Source organism: Anas acuta, chromosome 19, assembly GCF_963932015.1.
Source record: "Anas acuta chromosome 19, bAnaAcu1.1, whole genome shotgun sequence".
In the NCBI taxonomy this organism is placed as follows: domain Eukaryota; kingdom Metazoa; phylum Chordata; class Aves; order Anseriformes; family Anatidae; genus Anas; species Anas acuta.
In genome coordinates this window covers 5,058,313-5,079,075 of record NC_088997.1, presented here as the reverse complement: position 1 = coordinate 5,079,075, position 20,763 = coordinate 5,058,313, and the positions used below count along the sequence as shown (strand labels likewise).

At 53.9% G+C, this 20,763-nt stretch overlaps 2 protein-coding genes across 3 annotated transcripts in view; both read right to left on the bottom strand.

The window, feature by feature from the left end:
* Positions 1–12,036, bottom strand: part of FAM222B (family with sequence similarity 222 member B) — a 34,911-nt gene extending 22,875 nt beyond the window's left edge. The window contains exon 1 of one of the 2 annotated variants that reach the window (XM_068656210.1): positions 11,876–12,036. The gene's annotated coding sequence lies outside the window, so the exon portion shown is untranslated. The remainder of the gene's footprint in view (positions 1–11,875) is intronic. The other variant, XM_068656207.1, reaches the window with a different exon arrangement.
* A 1,373-nt stretch (positions 12,037–13,409) lies between these two features.
* ERAL1 (Era like 12S mitochondrial rRNA chaperone 1) lies at positions 13,410–18,522 on the bottom strand. The gene is made up of 11 exons (XM_068656211.1): positions 18,362–18,522; positions 18,004–18,150; positions 17,796–17,923; positions 17,626–17,703; positions 17,405–17,451; positions 16,993–17,054; positions 16,426–16,538; positions 15,690–16,079; positions 15,071–15,220; positions 14,684–14,764; positions 13,410–14,372 (listed from the first exon to the last, which is right to left on the bottom strand). Exons 1-11 carry the CDS (start codon positions 18,453–18,455, stop codon positions 14,250–14,252), a joined length of 1,413 nt encoding a protein of 470 aa, XP_068512312.1. The 5' UTR covers positions 18,456–18,522; the 3' UTR covers positions 13,410–14,249.
* Between the last annotated feature and the right edge of the window lie 2,241 nt (positions 18,523–20,763).

The window sequence follows — 20,763 nt, the reverse complement described above, 5'->3', positions numbered from 1 at the left end:
GTGCAGTCATGCGGAGAACAACGCTCTGATTGCAGTGAGATTAAGCTCTGTTGTGGGAAACCCAATAAAACACGTATTTTGTTATCTTTCATGACAAAGGGGCTGTTAAAGCTTAACTGCGTTAGCAAAGTTTTGCCTTTGGACTAAGCCATGAGCCTGCAGCATGGAGGTAACGCATACCAGCAGAGGCAATTAGTCGGTCCTCTCCTGATTCGGAGGGAGAAAGTCCACGGTTTCAGCAGCTCAAGACTTTATGCAACAGTCCCGTGCCCTTTCCCCAACACCGGTGGGTCACTGAGGCTGGTCCCAGCCTCCAGGCAGCTCCAGAGAGCTCCTACCAGCTCTCACCTCCAGCTATCCGCCAGAGTTCATCACATCCCACGTGTGCACCCCAAAATCACACAGGACCCTGAGCTAACTCACCAGAAATACCTCCCATCCACGCGGCGATGCAGTCCCTGTTTGGAAACATCTCCTTTCATCTCAATCCAGCGCCGAGGAGTCAGGATCCCATCCCGAAGAGCTGCTGCTGCCTCCCGTGCGTCGCCGAGCATCTCGGCCGGCGCGTGGCCGCGAGGCGACGGCCCTACGACGGCTGCTGCTCAGCAACTCGTGGAGGCTGCATTTTGGAGCACGCTGCCCTAAGCTGCTTTGCTGGCAATTTCTGGCCCGCACGGCGTGCGAGAGCACAGCCCCGGCCTCACAAAGAGCAGACCTGTAAATGACATCTCGAGGATTAAACTGATTGAGATGCAATTTGCCTAGCAACCATTCATTAAGCAGAGTTCACAAACAGGCCAGCAATCTATTCCACCTCCTTATCCGAGCAGTAAACAGATAGCAGTCTCTGCTGTGTCCTCTCTCCGCCGGCTCAGACACGTTGTAAACAGATTTTTCAGAAGTTTCGACTCCTACGGTCAACGGCGGAGCACAAATCCTGCCCTCCCAGCGCCAGGGATTCGGTTCCAGCCAGCCTCGAGCAGCTCCAGAAGGATGACAACGCAAATCAGAAGGCGAACGGCGAAACATCTCCCCGGGATTTTCTCACCTCGAGCACTAAGTCTTTATCCCAGCCTTCTATCCCAAACTTTAAAGAAAAATCTTCATCACGCGAGCATTTGGCACTGCTGTTCTGATCGCTGAAAAAGACTCAGTGAAAATCTTATTCCCCTCCTTCGTCTTCTGAAAGGAGTCGAGAGGCACTTCCAAAGTTTTTGATAAAGGAAATAAGTCACATTCTCCCTCCCATTAAGCTTTAATTCTCATAAAATTAGCAAGACAACGTACGTGTCATCAGCAAAAATCAAGCCAGCTATTTCAACTTCAAGAATTCAGCTGGAAAGTTTAAGCAAGATCGTGATTCTGCATCATTGTTTCCCCACAAGAAACATCTGATACTACCCCGTTCTGCCCCAAAATGAACCAACAAAGCTGAGCTCGGACACATTGCAGACTATATACCTGTACCTGCATGGTTTTCCTTTTTTCTTCTGGGAAATCACTGCGACATCCAGCACGCTCTTAGAATTAAATATGCAAGAAAGAAGAATTAAACTGGCTATGAATAATTAATCTCACATAATACTACTTCATAAGGGGAGGCTGGCTGAATATTCCCACAGAGGAGACGTCCCCAAATACAAGGCACACCATGACCAGTGGCTTTCCTTTTCTTTTAGGGTCTACGAGTAACTCCATGGCTGCTGCTCGGTTCCGGAGTAGGTTCTTCCCGGCCGTGCCTCCCTTCTCCTCCTTTTCCCTGCCCATCAGGGTTTAGGAGAGCTTGAAGAAACGTGCGAGTGTCGCGAGAGCTGCTGCACTGCTCATCTGCACCTCGGAGCTCGCAGGCTTCCCAAACACTACCCATTAAAAAGCAGAAAGCAATTATCTCCCTTCCCAGTGGAGGATAAAGCAAGTATGATGCAACAATTACTTACGAGATAGTATCAGGCTAAGGTTGGGAGAGAAAAAAAAAACAATTAAAAAGGTTTGCAGGAGCTAAGGAATGCAGTTTGCTCTCCCAGAACCTATCTGGAGGAGAAAGATAGCATCAGCTCGCAGAGCAGACCTTCCTGCTGCAGGTTTAGTTTTGGAGGCTACGGGACGTAAACTGCAGCAAAGCTACGGCCCCATCCCTCCTGGCTCTGCCTCACTAGTTTCTAGAGCAAAAACCAACTGAAAATAGGTTTTTAATTGAAACCCTGAGTTGTTTCACCTAATATTTGCTGAAGTCCTCATAAAATTGGGATTCGGCCCTGGGCACCGTGCACTGACCCCTGTGGGGTCAGTTCCATGCTGATCACTTGCTCCACGCGGAAATCCCCAGCTCCCCGACGTTTATCCGAGCAGCACGGCACGCAAACAGCCTCCTGCTGCGGAGCACGACTCCTGGAGACGTGCATTTGAAATCAAACCACACTCGGTGCTGCTTAAAGCAGAGCTGGGCACAGAGATGGTGACAGCCCTACGGCTCAAGCCCCCACTGGAGGATTCGGCGCTCTTCTCCACCGCAAACACGAGTTGGGGGTCCTCATCCACGCAGGCAAAGTCACGTTGGAGATGTGCTGGTTTAATATGAATTTTCTACTAAAAATTAAGAAGATTAAATGAAACCTGTGAGCTGGAAGGTGCCACGAGTGTTGCTTCGCTGCCGCGCTCGCTGCCCGGAGGAGCTGGAGGCAGAGGCAGATGGGGATGGGGCACAGCACTGCTGGTTTTGGGATCCCCCGCAGACTTTAGAAAGACTCCTTTATTTCAGCAGGAGGTGGGGACGGCGGCTGCACCCCGGTGCTGCTGGGTTTCAGTGGCACGGGGGGTTTATTGCCTGCCTTCTGCTCTTCTTTTTCCTTCATGCATGCGAGGACAGGGCAGGTGGCTCTCCATCGCATCCGTGGCGAGGGCTGGAGGAGCAGAACCCCCTCTCCAGGTGCTTTTGGGGGTTTTTGCTACCAGCCAGGAGCTGGATGGAAGGTGGAGCCCGTAAACACATCATCCCGCTGCAAATCCCAGCGCCTTCTCTCCTGACATCCAGTCCTCTGGGCACCAGCACTGATCTTCGCCCATTTGCGAGCTCGTCCCTTTCTGCCTGCCCGAATTTAATCACCTTGCCAGGAAGCATCCTGCAAATCCCCGGAGTTTACAGGAGCTGAGTTTAACCTTCAGTCCCTAGGAATGCTAACAGAACAGAAAAAAAATTAACCCCGGCGCAACAACAACAAGCACTCCTAACGATGCAGCAAAACGCAGCACGTGGCGTATTTCCGAGCACCTTGCTGGGGATAAAACAGCAAAAGGAGCACAGCTTCCATTTTGAGGAGCAGAGGCAAGAGCAAACGGAGCCGAGGCCGTCAGCAACAAGGAACCAGGGTGGGAGAATGAAAGGGAATAAAGCACCGTGTTTAAGCGATGGTAGAAATGTCACTAATTTGAAAAACAAGTCACCTTAAGCGTTTAAAATTTCGCCATCTCTGGGACTTTTCGTGGCTTAGCCTACTTTTCCCAACCTCATTTGCATCAGCCCAATAGGCCTCCTGCTGGGAGGCATTAAAATGGCAGCCCCCCATGGAGACGGGCTCCCTTCACCAAGCCAGGCTGAAGGACTAATAAGTATTCCTAAAACATTTTAAAGCCATTAATGGTGTTTAGTAAACATTTATTTAGAATTAGTGCCACCGCTAGAAGCTGCCTTAATGTGCTCTGCTGCAGCATCTGAGGGAAAGGTCGGGCAGAGCAGCAGGTACCCCCCCAAAAATCCCAAAAGCCCCAAATCCGAGGCTCCTGCCCTATGCCACCCCACTGATTTGCCATCCCCGACCCCAAAGCCCTTGTCTGGGTATCAATGTGTGATTCCCAAGAGCGCAGGGAGCCTTGCAGACCTCGTGGCTGGGGTTTGCAGGGGGGAATTTGGGTTCCTCTGAGCGCCCGTGGCTGGAGGTGGGCCCCCAGTGCCACAACTGGTTCCCAGCAGGGAGCTGTGCAGGATCAGCGCGTGTTTTGTGGTGTTTGGGTGGCTGCAGGACAAATCCACTCTGCATTTGGCGATTCATTCCACCAGCTGAAGGGAGAGACCAGCACAAACGCAGTGTCCAGCTCGGTGTTACCGATACCTTGAGGATTTGGTACGAACGCTGGGTGCTCTCCACGAGTGGCTGGGCGACGCGTTATCTGCTCGGAGCCATCTGCACAAAACCAGGTAGGGTTTTATCGAAGCTCTGGAAAGCAGAATAAATCATTTCCTCCGTATCTGTGATCCTGACAGAGACAGACGCTGCAAATCCACGAGCCGGCGAGTGCAGGCTTGTCTGGTTAGCAGAAATAAAATTATATCGGCATCATATCTGATTTATTTTTAATAAAAAAGAAGGCAAACCAGACCTTTAATATTGAAACAGTCACAGCCAGCACCTCCCCGGCCCACAGGAGACGTCACATATAGAGTAGAATTGTGAAAATAAACCCAGGATGGGCAGTGGCATTTCTCCTAGGAAGAGCCATCACAGTCGAGATGTATTTTAATTGTCACACGTAATGAAAAGCACCCGATTCCTTCTTCATTTGCTGTCCTTATTGCTAACAGTGTAGGGCTGTAAGGTTTCTCAGGGTGTTTTCTGACACCACCAGGCAGTAAAAATAGCACAGCCCCCTGCCACAACGTCCCTACCAGGTTCCTGGCACCATTCCCCGAGGCATCTCCGCATGAACACCCTGTGGAAATGGGGAAACTGGCACTGGAAACTCACCGAAGGGGAACGCTGATCCCTTGGGACATCACAGCCACTGCTTTAAAGCCTCCTTTCCCCAAAGAGCCCTCAGCTCCATCTCTGAAAGCTACCAGAGGGTAGTAAATAAATTATACTCCCCAAAAGCGCTGCGAACAAGAGAAACTCCCCCACCCTCGCTGAATTTGGTCCTCAGGCAGCAGCCACGTCCGAGGGTCCACACGGGGTGATTGGGGTCTGTGTTTTATTTCCAGACACCCTTGGAGTAACTTCTGCCCTGGGTGTTACTGGGTGAGCCGAGCTCTCCAGCGTGTGGATTACAATAAAAGAACCACCAAGCATCTCCAGATCTCACTTTCCTCCACAGATGGAGGTTTCTGTGCTTTCACGGGCAGTGCTGCATCGGAATAAAATCCGATTTAATTGGCTCCTAAACAGCTGAGCAACCGCTTTCATTTGATTTCGGCGGCAGTAATTCCTAAATCAAGCGGCTCAACCTCCAGCACGGGATGACAAGCAAACAGGACAAGCAGAAACGGGCATCACAAAGCTACCTGGAGCCCAAATCTGCCAGCCCTGGGATGCCACACAGCCCTGCAGCACCCACTGATTAACCAGGACCAGCAAATGATACGATCTTTGCTACGGGGAACTGCTACAGCGGCTGGGATTTAACCCTAGGTGCAATTTCCCTCGTGCACGCTAGATGGGAGCATGGAAAACCTTAATTCTCTCCTGCCTTGGCTGGATGTTAAGTGGCTGAAATGTATAGCACGCTGTCACACTCGGAGAAGCCTCTCCTGTCCTTCATCTGCAGCTTGGCTAATTGACACGCTGCGAGTAAGAAGCTGCCCGGAACTATTAGGCTAAGCTGTGCTGGAAATGAGTGGTAAATAGGAGAGAATATACAGCAGAAGTATTAACCATAGCATTCAGACCGCTTTTTAAAGCGCACGTGTTCCATTCCCAGAGCATTTCAATAACCAGCGCTGATGAGATCCATCACAGAAATTGGATTTAGGTTTTAGAAACCTTTGGCTTATTTTCACAACCCAGTAATTCTATAAATACCACCTTGGTCATGGAGAGGAACGAGAGATGGGAAGGTGCAAGAGGCTTCAGGAACGTTGCTGGAGCTTTCACTGGGAAATAAACACATTTCTGGAAGGTACTGGGGGAAGTATGGGGAGAAACGGCACCCTGGAGCCTTGCAAAAGGATCTCAACACATATGAGAGCAGCAGAGCATCGAATCTCCCTGGGATTTCACTACACAGAAGTCTTCAAGAAAGTCTCTTAAAAGTCACTTGTTCCCAAACCAAGCCATTTCTAAATTTAACCACCAAAAAGAACTCGGCTCAGACAATGGCACCACCAGGAAGAAAGGCACTGGGAAGAGCTGCTCCCCCTTGCCCGCTTCGGCCTTTTCACTTATTGATTTTCCTCCACATTCATTCACGAACGCTCAGCACGGCTGTGAACAACCTGAAGTCAAAGAACACAGGAATTACCAGCTCTAGGAACACATCGCCTGTTCCAGAAAAGCCAAGCTCTCCTGGAAGTGCACAACAGGCTGGGGAGCGGATAAAGGCAGCCAGCAAATGCCCACGGTTCCCTTCCACAACGAAGCCCAAGCATCCTCAGTCATCCCCTAAATGGCTCTTTGCCCCTCAAACCATCAGAGACGAAAGACTTTGCTGGAGAGTGGAGTAAGAAACTGGGCGAAGGGCTCCCCTTTCCAGGTGTTACGTGTTTTTTTTTTTCCCGTTCCATGCTAAAATAATAGATCAGCAGAGGAGGAAGTTACTCCGGGGAGTGGAGTTTCCATTTTTTTGGAAAGGCTGACACAACGCCCTTTCCATCCAATGGAATCTGAAATACACAGATTTATGGGATTGGCTTGAGACAGCCACCGTAGGACACTTTTCAAAGCCTTCTGCGTGCAGGAGCTGCCTACGGAGAGGAACAAAACGAGCGGCGAGACAACAGCCACAGGAAAGGGCAGGGCTGCGGGACGCGAGTCCTCCAAAAGGCACGTTCCAAGTTTTTAAGCAAGCTGACAGCGAGAAGAGGGATCGCAGGACACAGCCGAGGATGCAGGGGGGTCAGGAAGCGAACAAACCCTGCGGAGCTCCATCCTGACTTCTGCAGGCAAGAGCAAACGAAACCACGTACCGCTTCTTCTTCCACTGCGCTCTCCCTCAAGCCCCAAGTGATTTTTCCCTGCCTCCATCCACCCGACAGGGTGGAATTAGGGGGCAGGCAGAGCCTGGCTCCCATCCTAGCTGCTGAGCACAGGACGGGGAGACAGCTCGAGTCTGAGAGGCGAAATTGCAGAAAAGAAGCGAAAGGGAGACGGGCTCCGAGCAGCAAAGCGCATCCCCTCACCTATTTCCACTCGCCCTCACGTGGTTCCCGAATTAGAAACAATCAGAATCCTGCTGGAAACAATATACAGCTCCCTAATTGGGTTGTCTGCGCTGCAGACGTCAGCAGCGTATCGCCTGGTGGATCGCTTTTTGAGTGTTTTTTTTTTTTTTTTAAATACTAAAAATAGCTCCGCTTGCCTGGTTCACCTTCCCTGCACCGCATCGCTACGAACCTACAAATCCCTCACTCACCGCACGGCGGCTGCGAGCTGGGGGCGGTCAGGATCCGCTCCCTCCGGAGGCAGGATGCGGCGCCTGGAGCCGTTCGACAAAATCTCCCCGCGAGCCTCGTCTGGGATGCGCTGTGTTTACAGAAATCCTCGTTTCTAACACATTTCCCTGTAGTACGCCCGTCAGTGCATCTCGTTAGAAGCCCGGAGCAGCTCAGCTACCTCCGAACAAATAAAGAAGCCAGCAGCTCGCTTCTGCTGCCCTGTGTGGTTTGAAAACTTTAAAGCCTCACCCCACCAAACGAAACTCCTGTGAGATGAGCCCGGTAACAAAATATCGCTGTTTTCTTCACAAAGCCAGGGAACTTGGATCTTCAAGCACAGCATCAACGAGTTACACGCTGGGAATCCACAAACTGAGCATCGTTTCTGAGCACTACCGGAGAAAATCCTAACAATAAATCACATAAAAAATAAGGGGGGAGGCGTGATGGCAGACAGACTGCACTGGAAAAGGGTCTGCAGGGTCTGTAAAGCTGGATCAGCCGTGGGCCACAGTCACTGCTTCTTTAAAATGCCCAATTTAAATCAAAAGCCGAAAGAGGCAGCCAAAGATCCTGCCAGTCTCTGGCAGTCCCAAACTGAACCCGGCTCAGGTTGACTGAGGCCAAGCTCCTGTTTTTTGGATAGGAAGTTTAGCTTTTGAAGAACGCAATCCACAGGAAAATATCTTTGGGCACGTTTAAAAAAACAACCTGTGAGGATCCCAGCTGGCAGGACACCTTTGAGTACCTCTGTTCCTCGGTAGCTGACTCAGTATTTGCAAAACAACAAAAAAAAGATGAACAGTGTGACAAACTCCTTCGAGCATTCATAGTCAAACCGATGCTGTGCAATTAAAAATTGCTCACAGAGCCCATTATGATTAAGATTTTACCACAAGTCACAAAATGCAGCGGGGAAGTGGCACAACGCACAAACAACGGGTTGAAATTCTTCGCTTTCCAGCCAGAAAAAGCTTCAAACGCAGTCCCTTCCAGATTTCACCAGCCTCTGAAACCTGTCCTCACCTCCAGCAGCATCTCACCCCAAAACCCACCCCAGAGGCTCCAGCGGGATGAAGGACAAGCAGCCTGATACTCAAACGGTGGCTGTGGTGTCTCAGAGAACTGCTACGTGCTCCTGAGGCGGTTCTTTAAAAGTTCCAGCCGTCTGCTAAATAAATCAGGCAAGCTGAGCTTTGGCTCCGCTCTCAGTGGGGTGGTTAGTAATTCCATAAATCCTGGAATCCTGGAAATGACCAGGCTTTAGAGAAACGCGACATGGACATGACTTCATCGCCCGTCCCCATCAATCAGCGCCTCCCCTCGCTGCCACAGCTCGCCTGCTGCAGATTGGGGTGCTGAGCAGCACGGGTGCGGGACGTTCTGGCTCAGGGCTCTCTTTTCTCACCCCAAAAAGAGGTTTTGGGGTGGCAGGAGCGTGCCTCTGCCCTCTCCATCCCTGTGGGCCAGCCAGGAATGAGTCAAGGGTGAAAACGGGGAAGAATAACCGTGAATGGACGAGCCACGGTGGAAGGGAAAAGTGAAGGAGGAAACAAGGAGTTTCCATCCCATATCGTGGTGTTTCGGTGTGTGCAGCTGAGAAGACAAATTAAACCTCACACACACCTTAAAGCAGCCTGCATTTCTGGAGAGCACAGATACCTCGCTCCTCGACAGAAGCCTTACTTCTCCTCTTCATCTCCAGTAACAGTTCCCAGAAGCAAACGTAGCTAAAGCAGTGTCTCTGTCAGAGGACAACTTGAAACAAATACAAATAAGACCGAATTACGGCAGATAGCCAAGCTGCAAAGAACAAAAGGGGGTTTTAATTTGATGTTTGGAGAGAAAGACAATCCTGCGTGGACGCTCTCCAACGTACTTCTGATGTTATTAACAGCAAGAGCACCTCAGGCTGTGCTAAAGCAGAAAAAGCGTGAATCTATTTGCAAAGTGAATGGAAAGGGGGGATCAAAAATACCACCTTATTAAACGGCGTGCGTTTGGTGCTAAGTGCATTATTTATCCGCTGGAGAAATTCCCCAAATGAGAGCGGGTGCCCGAAGTAAGGTCACTGCTCGATGTCAATTCCAAAGCAGAACTGCGCCTTGTGAGGATTTCAGCACACGCCTGCTCTTTTATCTCAGCACAAAACGAGATCTAATTTTTTTTTTTACACTTCAAAAGCCACGTAAGGCAACAAATAAAAAACACACGCCGAGCATGAAGGCCCAGAAAACATGCCAGCATCTCTCAGCAGTCATCCCTTCCCGTGTCATCCGTTCTGTCAGATTTATCTGGTTTTGCTTAATTTGGGTTCCACTGATAGGCATCTTTCCTCTCTAGACCATCAGGCCGGGTAGACTTGAACTCGATGTGGCTTCTTAAAATAGCAGAGAGAAACTACAGCCTATTCATCAACTGCTCTCCCAGCTCCAGCTCTGCTTAGGACTCTCCCCGAAGAGGGTCAATCTCTGATTTCCTCACCTCAGAAATTCTACCCGACCGCGCCGTGTAAAGAGCACTTGAAAAAAACAGATACAGCCTTTCTTTTCTGGAAGCTTTTCCCCCTGAAAGCTGTATTTATTGCGGAACAATCCTATATTTATTGTAAATCCCACTCTCCTTTTGTCCTGACTCATACTTGTTTGTGATCCAAAACCTCCTCTACCAAAATCTACCAAACAGTCAATTTTCCTGTGCTTGCTTTCCGTTCCTGCTGCTTTTTTTCTCCCCTTTTCAGGTCCTCTTGGACCTGTTTTGCACCGCTCCAGACCCACCTGCCTGCTGCTTCTGCATCCTTTGCTCCCTGGGCTGCTGCAGGCGGCGAGACCTTGTTCTCTTCATCTCTAATATCTGTAATATGTTTCAACAACATCTTCCCCGCTGCCTTATAAATCTACTTAAATGAATGCACTTCCTAGCTAAGGCAGCTCCGCTCCTCCTCGCGTTTTTAACCTCTTTCAGCATCAGCCCTTTCCACTTTCATCGAGTCGAGGAGCCTGACGTGAGGATCAGGTCTCTGTGAGCACAGATTACAGGATCGTGCTGTCACAAGAGCAGCTTTCAGGTGTGTTTTCAGAAAATAAAAGAATGAAACGTCCACTGAATTCAGTCCATGATGGCTTTTCCCTCTACAGAAAAGCTTTCTAAGCTTATTTTGGGTGAAAAACTGCAAGTGCTCTGCCGCTGCTTCCCATCCACGTGAAATGAGTAAGGCTGGGCTCTAACAAGTCCAGATTCAGGTGGCAAAGACCCGCTTGGAAACGCGTGCGCAGGGAGGAAAAAGCAACCAGCACGGCTCTGCTCCTGCCAAGGCAGCAGCACCAAAAGGACTGAATCAGACAAAGTTCCTCCAGCACATACAGAGAGCCCACAGAGCTCAGGAGGAGTTATTTGAAGGTATCCTCGCTGCTCCGGCACAGACATCGCTCAGGAGCCCTGCGGGGTGCTGCTCTCTTACAGCTACCCCGAAAACAAAGCAGCAAAGAGGTAAAAGCCTTACGGGAAAAAGTTTTCTAAGCGAGCCTACGTTTGCTCGTGAGTTTAGTCGTGATGAAAATGAACGAGAATGGTTAGGACCATCCCAAAAAGTGGGTGCAAAGTGTTCCTGAACCAGGCAAGGCCAGAACCGGGCTGCAGGGGATTTATCCTACGGGCGGTACCGGGCTGGGAGAGGCAATGTCAGCGAGGGCAGCGCACCTCGGCCAGCCCCACGCCACACAGCCCAGAGCTTTTCAAGCACTTCACCTCCCGCAAGCAGCCCGGCCGCACCTCCTCCAGCTGTATTTCTGCGCTGGTTTTGTTTGTTGTTTTTTTTTTTTTTGTGCGTTTTTGCATTATTTTTTTGGCTTTCCCCTTCACGCTCCGCCGTTCCGCTTCCCGTTCAGGTGCTCCAGAGAAAAAGGGCTGGCAGGAAATCAGAGGGCCCAGGGCGGCGTTAACAATGGCTCTTGCAAAACCGCGCCGCCGAGAAGCCGCTCCAGCTCCTTTCCCCCCCCCCCCCCCATTTTCCACACACCCCCTCCCCGGTGCCTCCGGGGAACCGTGGCACAAAGGAATCGCTGCGAAGCTCCCCGGGGAGGGCAGAACCGGGGAGCCCCCCCCTTTAGGAACCGGGCCCCGGGGCCTCCCGTTGGGGCCGGGCCGAGCCCGTGCGGGCCCCTCCTGAGGCGGGCACCGGGGCTGTGTGAGGAGGGGGGGGGGGGCCCGTGGAGCCTGGAGCCCCCCCCCCCGGGCGGTACCGGCGGGCTCCGCTCAGGCCGCAGCCCTCACTCCCCCCCCCCCCCCTCTTCTCTCTGTCACCATTACACCTTTTGTCCCGCGCGCGCTGTCGCGACACTCCCCCTATCGCGACAGGCGGCGTGAGGATGCGTGTGTGGAGGGGAGAAACCGGGAAGGACAATGAGGAAAAGAGGCGATGGGGGGGGGGGGAAAGAACGGAAAAGCCCAGCTCGCCGCTTGTGCCCCCCCCCCCACCCCACCCCACCACACACCTCCTGGAGGCCCCGCACTTACTCTCGGTGCCCCTGCCCGGGCCTCATGGCGCCGCCGCCGCTGTGCCCGTGCCGGCCCCGCCGCTCCCCCCCTTCCTCCTCCTCCTCCTCCTCCTCCGCCGCCGCCGCCGCCCGCCCCGGCCGTGGTGGCTGCGCCAGGAGCTGCCGCGCATGCGCCCCGCCCGCCAACGGCCCCCGCCGCCCCGCCCCGCCGCCATTACAGCGCCCCCTCCTCCTCCTCCTCCTCCTCCGCCTCCTCCCTCCTCCCCTCAGCGGCCCCGCCGCCATGACAGCGCCACCGCGCGGCCGCCATTAAAGGGCGGGAGGCGGGCTGAGGGGCGGGGGGGGGTTACGCGGTTGAGGAATAAAATGTGTGGATTTGTGACGGAAAAGCGGCTCGCTGTTGAGTTTTTGTTTGGTTTTTAATAAAAATGAAGGAGATGGGGTACAGAAGGGAAGGGGGGGACGCAGACAGGCGCGGTGACATGGCGCCCGGGGGCTTCTTCAGGGGGCTGTGGTGGCCGTGAGGAGGGCAGTAACGCAGAGCTCCCCACACAGGGACAGGGACACGGTACTTGTGCTGACAGAGTACAATCACAGAGTCATAAAATCATTAGGGTTGGACTAAATGATCTTGGAGGTGTTTTCCAACCCTCACCCTCCCGCCAACATTACCTCAAAGGGTTTGGGTTCCCTGTAGGAACCCCCAGAAGACCCCTCCAGATCTCTCCCTTCAGCCCAGAGGTGTCGGTTTGTAACAGCACACGGGATTTCACCCTAATTTCTGGAAGGAAACTATTCAGCACTGCAAAAATTGAGCCTGAACTCAAGCCCACAGGCTCAGCCCCACACCCAAAGCAGCACACAGCACCACTAAGCGCCCCCAGCCCCCTTTGCTCAGCCTGCAAAAGCTTTGCCCACACCCTGACCCGTGCCAGCCACTTTCCAACCTCAGCAGCCCCCCCAGCCTGAGCTGCTGCCCCAACTTTGGCCTCTTCTTCAGCTCTGATGGTCTCTAACTTCCAGTCTGCAACCTTGGTGCAAAGAGTAATGACTCTGTAGTAATGTTCCTGTAATAAACTATTCAAGTCCCTAAGAAAAGGGTTGCCATCTGTTTCTGCATGACTAACTAGCCCTTCTGAAGCAAGCACCTACGCAATGCTGCTAGAGGCATCTTCAGACCAAATCCCTCAATGTTCATTCATTAGCCAAACATCCAAATGGGTGTAAAGCCAGGACACCACTGGGCACTGAAACCAAGATGTGTCGAGGCAGGAGGACACCTATTCCCTGCTCTGCATGCCTTTCTTACAAATATGCTCCAGCAAATTCTTGTGTGTCCAGGGAGCAGTTCTCTGGCCTCTCTGCTCCCTTCACCTGCAGTCAGGGAAGCAGCTCGCATACACACCAGGAACAGATCACAGTCCAAGCTCCATTTCTCTGCTTCTTCAATAATCCACTCAGAAGAGGGTGTCACCAGGCACATCCCTCCTGAGTCAGCACCACCTGCCAGGAGCAGTGAACTGCCTAGGACACTGAGGGGAAGGATGCCAGGGTAAAGAGAAGGAACACATTTTTATTAGCTAAAGCATAGAAAAGGTCAAAATTCAAGAAGTAGCTGGCAGTCATTTAAGAGGAAGGTGCACACACACCTGTGGCAAGAGCTCCAACACAGGAGCTGGAAACCACTGGCCTTCATGACCTATAGAGTTTCAGAGCTCTCTGCCCCACTCCATTATGAGAATGTTTCTGCTAGCCAGCAAACTCTTCCAACTCAAGCTCCCTGGGCAATACTGACTCCCTCACAGCTCTACTCACAACCAACAACAGGGTGCAGGGCAAGGAGCACGACAGAAATGAGAACCCACAGCTGGGGTAGCCCCTTCCTCCTGCATTACCACGGCTGGCATCACTCAGCCTTCAGAAGAGATGATAAACGTGTGCTAATAATTCTTCACTGCGACCCTTTGCTAAAGGACAGGAGATGTTCCCCCACACTTCGAAGAATCACAATATTCACCCTTCCCTTTTTGAGCCAGACTCTTGACTCAAGTCATCCTGAACTTCCAGCCACAAACGCTTGGCAGCAGGGATGTGGGACACAGCCCAGAAGCAGATGACAGCTCTGCAAATGCAGTGCTACAACCACACACGCACCAGGTTCTCCGATGTGCGTCCCGTTTCCATACGATAAGGCCTCGTAGAAGATCTGTAGAGTTTATTTCCATTTGGGCCATTCCCCAAAGAATAATATATTCTACTTCAGCCCACTATCTGGACTCCATCCTCCTGTTTCTGGATTGAGCAAAGGTGTTAAGATACCTGCAGCACAAATTGGGACTGGTTTCTCTGCATGACCACAGAGCTCAACGGCTGCCAGAGCCTCCTCAAAGAGTTCAACTCTTCACCTCCACCTTGAGCTTCAAGCGGACATCACAGAGGAAAGCGTTCATCAGGTCCTGGCCAGCCTCCTGAGCGATCTTGCTGATAACTGTACCTCTTTTTCCAATCAACATCATCTGTATGAAAACCCAGAGAGAACACCATCACTCTCATTCTTCCTGTGGGGAGGAGTCACCTAAGAAAACAAGGGAGCAGGCACAGAAGCATATAGAATACAGCAGCCAGAGATGTCCTACAACCAAACCATGGGCAACTGATTGCTTCAGAAAGGTGCAAGGTGTTACTGAACGGCCTGTGACTGTCACAGACCTTGATCTTTCCAAAACAGAGCCCACTGCTGAGGGAGGAGGTGTCTAACACAGCAAGAGTGCACACGTGCAGAAGCTAGGGGGCCTCCTCTCACGCTCCCCAGCTCTCTCTTACTCACCATATGAGACTTTCTTGGGACCACGAGGTTCTGCACAATGAGGAGCTCTCCGCTTGGCCCTTCCTCCCACAGCTCTGTCACCTGCAACAGCAAGCACAAACCCAGCAGCTCAGCACAGGACTCACAATTCAGCACAGGATCTCCGGAGCCACAAATGTGACTCTTTCACAGACTAAAGCTTAGCTCCCTGGCACATGCACATGCGTGACCCCACTTAAAACACAGAAGGGGTCTCGCTGCCCGACACACAAGTCCCAGGTCATCCCACGTGGCCTGTGAAGGGTCTGGCAGATTTCACAAACTCAAAAAAAAAAAAAAAAAAAGAAATTTTCATCAAACTGCCAACAAAATAACTTGAAGGCACGTCCGCTTGCACACGCTTCCCACCTGAGTCACACCGTAGGGCACCTCCAGGGGCAGGTACTCCAGAATCTTCTCCCTGATGATATTGTCACAGATCTCTTGAGGGGACTGGCTGGTCAGGACCCCGCTGTGAAACTCCCACGGGCCTGGCTTGGCTTGCATCAGGAGGTAGCGCTGTCAGCACAGAACACCCATCACACACCCGTTAGCTGCCGCGTGCCGTGCTTGTAGCACCACAAAGCTCTGTGGTGAGTTGCTATGAGGATGCTCCTGCTAGCCACCAGGGCGGTGGTGTAATATCTTTGGCATGGAATGGAGAAAGGGAAGCTTCTGAAACTGAAACAATCCCAAATGTCACACCTCCCTAAGCCATTTGTATGAGCTACAAAAGCCTACAGTACTACTCGCAGCTGCGTGATGCTACATTGGGTGTCCATCATTAAGGACAGGCTGCTATTTGGGGAGCCTCAACTAAGACAGAAAACTCTGGAGATGTCAAAAGAGAACACAGCCCGCAGCACAGACCCACCCCAGGCCAAGGACAGCAGCTCTGCTGGCTCCTCACAGGAGGAGCAGCTCAGTAAGAAGCCCTAGGGTGCCACGAGGTGTTTCACAGCCTAACAGCAGCTCAGGCTGCAGTTACCTTCAGCGTATCCACCTCCTCTCCTGTGAGAGCTGCCAGCATGAAGATCTCCTGGAAGCGTGGCCAGCCCTTCCTGTTTTTTAGATCTCTGCATTCATGGGGCTTTGGCCCTTGTGTTTCTGTGGCAATACCATGCTCAGGAGCCCTCGTGTCACTGCTGCTATCCAAGCCAGAGCCTTCTTGGGCTTTAACTGTTTCCTGCAGACAAGGAGACTCGTGGGCCCGGTTCTCAGGTGGAGAAGCCTGAGTGTTTTTAAGAACAGTTTTTGCTGAAGAACTCAGGTTATGTTTAAATGGAGACCTCACTTCCAGCTTCTTTCCATTTACAGTTCCCTCTGTTAGCTCAGTTACGAGTTCCAGCAGGATGTACTTCTTCTTCAACAGATCCACCTGGTACGAGAGAGAGGTATCACAAACTGGTTCCAAATGAGGCTGGCATCCGGACCCTGGCTGTTGGGGAACTGAAAGATTCCCCCCAGGGCCAGCAGCTGCACCAGGACATCTGCAGCTGAAGCAGACAGCTGGCCAGCTCCACTGTTGGACCAGCGGTTGTTTCCAGGCTGATTTAAATTCTGTTTTGCAGCAGACAGCTGCAGGGACACGTGTGTGTGCAACACAGACACATAAACACACAAATATTTTGCAGTGGAGAGGAAAATCAGTGTCCTTTGACATACCCGGAAACACACCAGCATGACTGACTGCTAAAGGCAGGACAAACGAGCTTCTCATTTACCTTGTTCAGAACCAGGATGCTGGGGACGTGAGGAAACTCAGAAAGACACTTCAGCACCTCTTGGCTCAGACAGTTTCGTGTCCAGTGATCCGACACGTCCACCAAAACCAGAACTGCCAGGAAAGTGAGGGAAATATAACGAACCTGTGTTTTCCAAAACCTTAGTTTTAAGCTTCCTTGCAGCCCGTGGTTGAATCATTCCCTCCTGCTGCTACTTCTCTCTTGTAGAGGACAGCATGCAGATGGAGCCAAAAAGGAGTGTTTTAATTGATAAAACAATAAACCCAATTTATACTTGCTGTTCTAAAGAGATCACACGTTCTAAAATGCAACATCCATGCCCATACATTAACTCAGGCTTCAGACCTTAGCATCAGACAACACTAATCCCCTCCCTTCGTGAAATAATTCAAGTTTTTTCAATGCCCTTCCCTCCTCCCTCCTAGATCATGCTCCCAGGACTGCCCTTACTGCCCAGTAACGCATCCAGATACCGCAGTAGGAGGGCTCTAAGTTTCTGTGGCAGATAAAGGGTTTGGCTTGATGCAAAGGAACTTGAGCACCCACCTAAATCTGCATGTTTCATGCTGTCCCATGGGTCTGTCAGCATGGCCTCTTCTAGTTTATGCCTGAAAGACAAAGGCAGATGGGTAAGCCAGACGTGAGGTGGACGACCACCATTTTCCTTCCCCCTGCAGGGGAGGAAGCAGAACTTTCCATCGTCCCAGCTCACGCCGAGCTGCCTTGCTGGCTACAACAGCCCTCAGTGCACACACACACAGAATCAAACACACAATGGGGCTGGAGGGATTCTACAGGCTCTGCGTGCTGCTGAAATAGCAACAATAAAAAGGTGAGAAACCAAAACGAGGCTAAAAATAGAAGTTCCTGCCCTTTCTATTTTACAGACTCATCGCTTTCTGCTCTATCAAACCTCAACTCAACAGAACCCCATCTCTCCCTGCAGCAGCAGCGATACCTTTTGGCTTTCAAGGGACTGGTGAGGCCAGGCGTGTCCAGAATGACCTAGGAAGGAAAAAACAAACAGATCCTGTCAGTCTGCCTGCAGCCAGTGGCAGAACTAGAACTTACATCTGCGTGATTCATTTTGTAAGAGATACAAATGAGAAAATCCTTTGCTATCTGGCTAGCACTCCCTGCTGCCTCAGGCACATCATTTCGGCAGCGCTGGAAACTCACCAGCTGGGTGTCCTCAAACGTGATGACTCCCTGGGCTTTGCATCGGGTTGTGTGCACTTTCTTTGAGACAGGGAAAACCTGCAAGAAATTAAAAACATTACACATCCAAGACACGTGAAAAAAGGGATTTAGCAGCCTGAATTTGGTGCTGTTATAATAGTGTTCAGTACCTTTCTGCCCAAGAGCTGGTTAGAGAGCGTGGACTTCCCGGCATTTGGCGCTCCAATGATGGCGATTCTTAAAACCTTGGGGTTCTGGGGCTGGTCAGGCCGGTCCCGTAACAGCCGTTTTTGCTCCTCTGTGGGGTTAGAAAGAGCCCGAATGTTGCTAAATCCCCACTGACAGCCCCAGGGGCAGCCCCAGGCTGGTACCACTCACCTTTACTGGTGGCCACGGGCGGCGGGTGCTGGCCCAGAGCGCTGCTCGGTTTCTCGGCGGGGATGCCCAGGATGCTGCCGAGCGCGGAGCTGCTCCCGCTGCAGCGGACACCGAGCCCCCTGAGGGCCCGACTCTCCAGGGGACGAGCTGAAAAAGCAGCAAAAACTCCAAATCGTACCGAAAACGCCCCAAAACTGAGGGGAACCGTTCCCACGAAGCCCAGCCGGCTGCCCCCTCACAGAGGGCCGCTGGGCCGGACCCCGCCTCACACACACGGGACCGGCCCCGGTGACCCCCGATGGCTCCGGTCCCGGGTCCCCCAACCCCAAGGCCCCGGCTCCAGGCCCCCGTTCCCCACCTGCCCCCCCGGGACGCGCCCCCGCCGCCGCCGCTGCCCTCAGGGCCCGGCTCAGGGCCCTGCCCGCCGCCGCCACAGCGCCGGGCGCCGCCATCTTGCCCCGCCGCGGGGCAGGGCGGGAACGCCGCCGCCGCCCGCGCCCATTGGCTGAGAGGGGGCGGGGAGCATAGAGACGGGGAGGGGGTGGGGCAGAGCGCCGCGCTGCGCCGCGAGGGGTTGTGGGAAGGAAGCGGGAGGCTGGCGGGCGGGGTTAAAATGGGCGGGAGGGGGTGGGGGTGGGGTGGGCGGGGCTTGAACGGAGTGGGCGGGGCTTACGTGGAGTGGGCGGGGCTTGTGGCGGAGCGCCCCCTGCCGGCCGCTCCGTGTGTTGCAGGAGCGCCCAGTGCTCCCAGTGCTCCCAGTGCACCCAGTGCTCCCAGTGTGTCCAGTGCTCCCAGTGCTCCCAGTGCGCCCAGTGTGTCCAGTGCTCCCAGTGTGTCCAGTGCTCCCAGTGCGCCCAGTGCTTCCAGTGCTCCCAGTGCGCCCAGTGCTCCCAGTGTGCCCAGTGCTCCCAGTGCTCCCAGTGTCCCCTGCCACACAGCCCGGTGCACCCCAGTGTGCTCTGTGTCTTCTGCCATGCAGTCCCCTGCCTTCTGCTGCACCCTCCCAGTTCATCCCAGTGCACCCCAGTCCGTCCCAGTACCCCCTGCAGCACTCCCCAGTCCAGCCCAGTGCACCCCAGTCTGTTCCGATACCCCCTGCAGCACTCCCCAGTCCAGCCCAGTGCACCCCAATCCATCCCAGTACCCCTGTAGCACCCCCCAGTCCATCCCAGTACCCCCTGCAGCCCAGCCCATTTCCCTCAGTGCTCCCCAGTGAGCCCCAGCGCTCCCAATTCCCCCCTGTAATGCACCCCAGTGCCCCACTGCACCCCAGTGCTCCCCAAGTCTCCCACAACACACCCCAGTGCCTCCCACTGCTCCCCAGTGCCCCTTAAGGTGCCTCCCAGTGCTCCCCAGTGCCCCCCGTGACACACCCCAGTGCTCCCAGCACCCTGCCCGCACCCCCTGCACCCAAATTCCCCGCAGGGCGCCCTGTCCCACCCCACACCCCGGAGCCCCAGCAGACCCCAGCACCCTGGGGGCACAAAAAAAGAAGGAAACCCAGAGCCGTGGTGCCGCGAGCGCCTTTATTGCCCCCAAACCCATTCCGGGGGGGGGTCCATCTGCGGGTCCGTGCCGAGCCGTGCCGCGTGCCCGGCCGGCGGCAGAACCATTACCATTACTAAACTCAGTAATGGTAACGGTTTCCCCGCCGGCCGCGTTCCCTGGCTGCATCCAGCGTTGCCCCGCACACTTGGGGTGCCCCGAAAATCCCTAAATCCCCCCCACCCCAATTCCCCGTCCCCTCCGTGCCCCGCGTCGCGGTCCTCTCGGTGCGGTGGCGGGGTGCAGCCCGGGGGAGTACATCATCTATACTGTAGTGTCTCATAGCCAACTTACAGTATACGATGATATCCAGCCCGGGGCGGCGGGAGCAGAGGAGAATAGGGTCTTGTCCCCCCCCCACGAGCACAGGGGGGTCCCCCCATTGCTGGCACCCACCTGGCGGGGTGCTGCCGGGCCCCCCACCCCGCTGGTTCTGTGGGGTGCCGGCTCTGCCCCCGATTTATAGGAGCTGCCGGGGCTCATCTGCATATCTCGAATCTGCAGGGCACAGCGGGGGCGGCCCCATAACCCCTTCACCCCCCCTCAGTGGGGTGTGGGGGGGCTCGGTCCCCCCCCAGCAGCTCCGTGCCAGCCTGGTGAGGCTTTGACACGTTGGGGACACGAGGACAGGGGGCTCCCGGGGGGCGCCTTTGTGTTGAAGGCAATGGGGTGGCCACCGTGAGCCCCCCCCCACTCCATCTGTGGCTTGTGCACCCCCAAACTGGGAGCTACTGGTTGCAAACTGGTGCCCAGGGGGTGGGCTGTGGGTGTCGGGGGTGGCAGCCCCATGGGGACAGGGGTGCTGGGCCACCCCCCAGCCGCGTGTGGTCCCCGTGTCACATACGGTTCCCTGAGGGACAAATCCCTCAGCCATGTGTCCCCAAGAGGGCCGTGTCACCTCCCCGTGCAGGACCGTGGCTGTCCGTGTCCCCAGGCCACGTGTGTCCCCAAACCCCGTGTGTCCCCATGGGGCCAGCGCCATGCCCGGGTGTTTGTGGCGGCGGGGCAGGGACGCGCTGGCGTTCCTGGAAGCCACCTGTGGGGACACGATAAGTCCCCGTCTGCGTGGGCACCCCGATAAGCAGCAGCCACGGCTGCTGGGGACCCTGCCCTGGGGCGTGAGGTGTCCCCCGGACCTGCTGTCCCCTGCGTGTGGTGACAGAAATTGGGGCAGCGTCACCTGTGCTGCCATGGCCAGGCCCAGCACGAGGCCAC

Coding starts and splice junctions, on each gene's coding strand:
- ERAL1 (XM_068656211.1), bottom strand. CDS start 18,455: ATGGCGGCGCCCGGCGCTGTGGCGGCGGCGGGCAGGGCCCTGAGCCGG. Junction 16,539..16,992: donor CATGAAACATGCAGATTTAG/GTGGGTGCTCAA, acceptor CTTTCCTGGCAG/TTCTGGTTTTGGTGGACGTG. Junction 14,765..15,070: donor TGCCCTACGGTGTGACTCAG/GTGGGAAGCGTG, acceptor TTGCTGTTGCAG/GTGACAGAGCTGTGGGAGGA.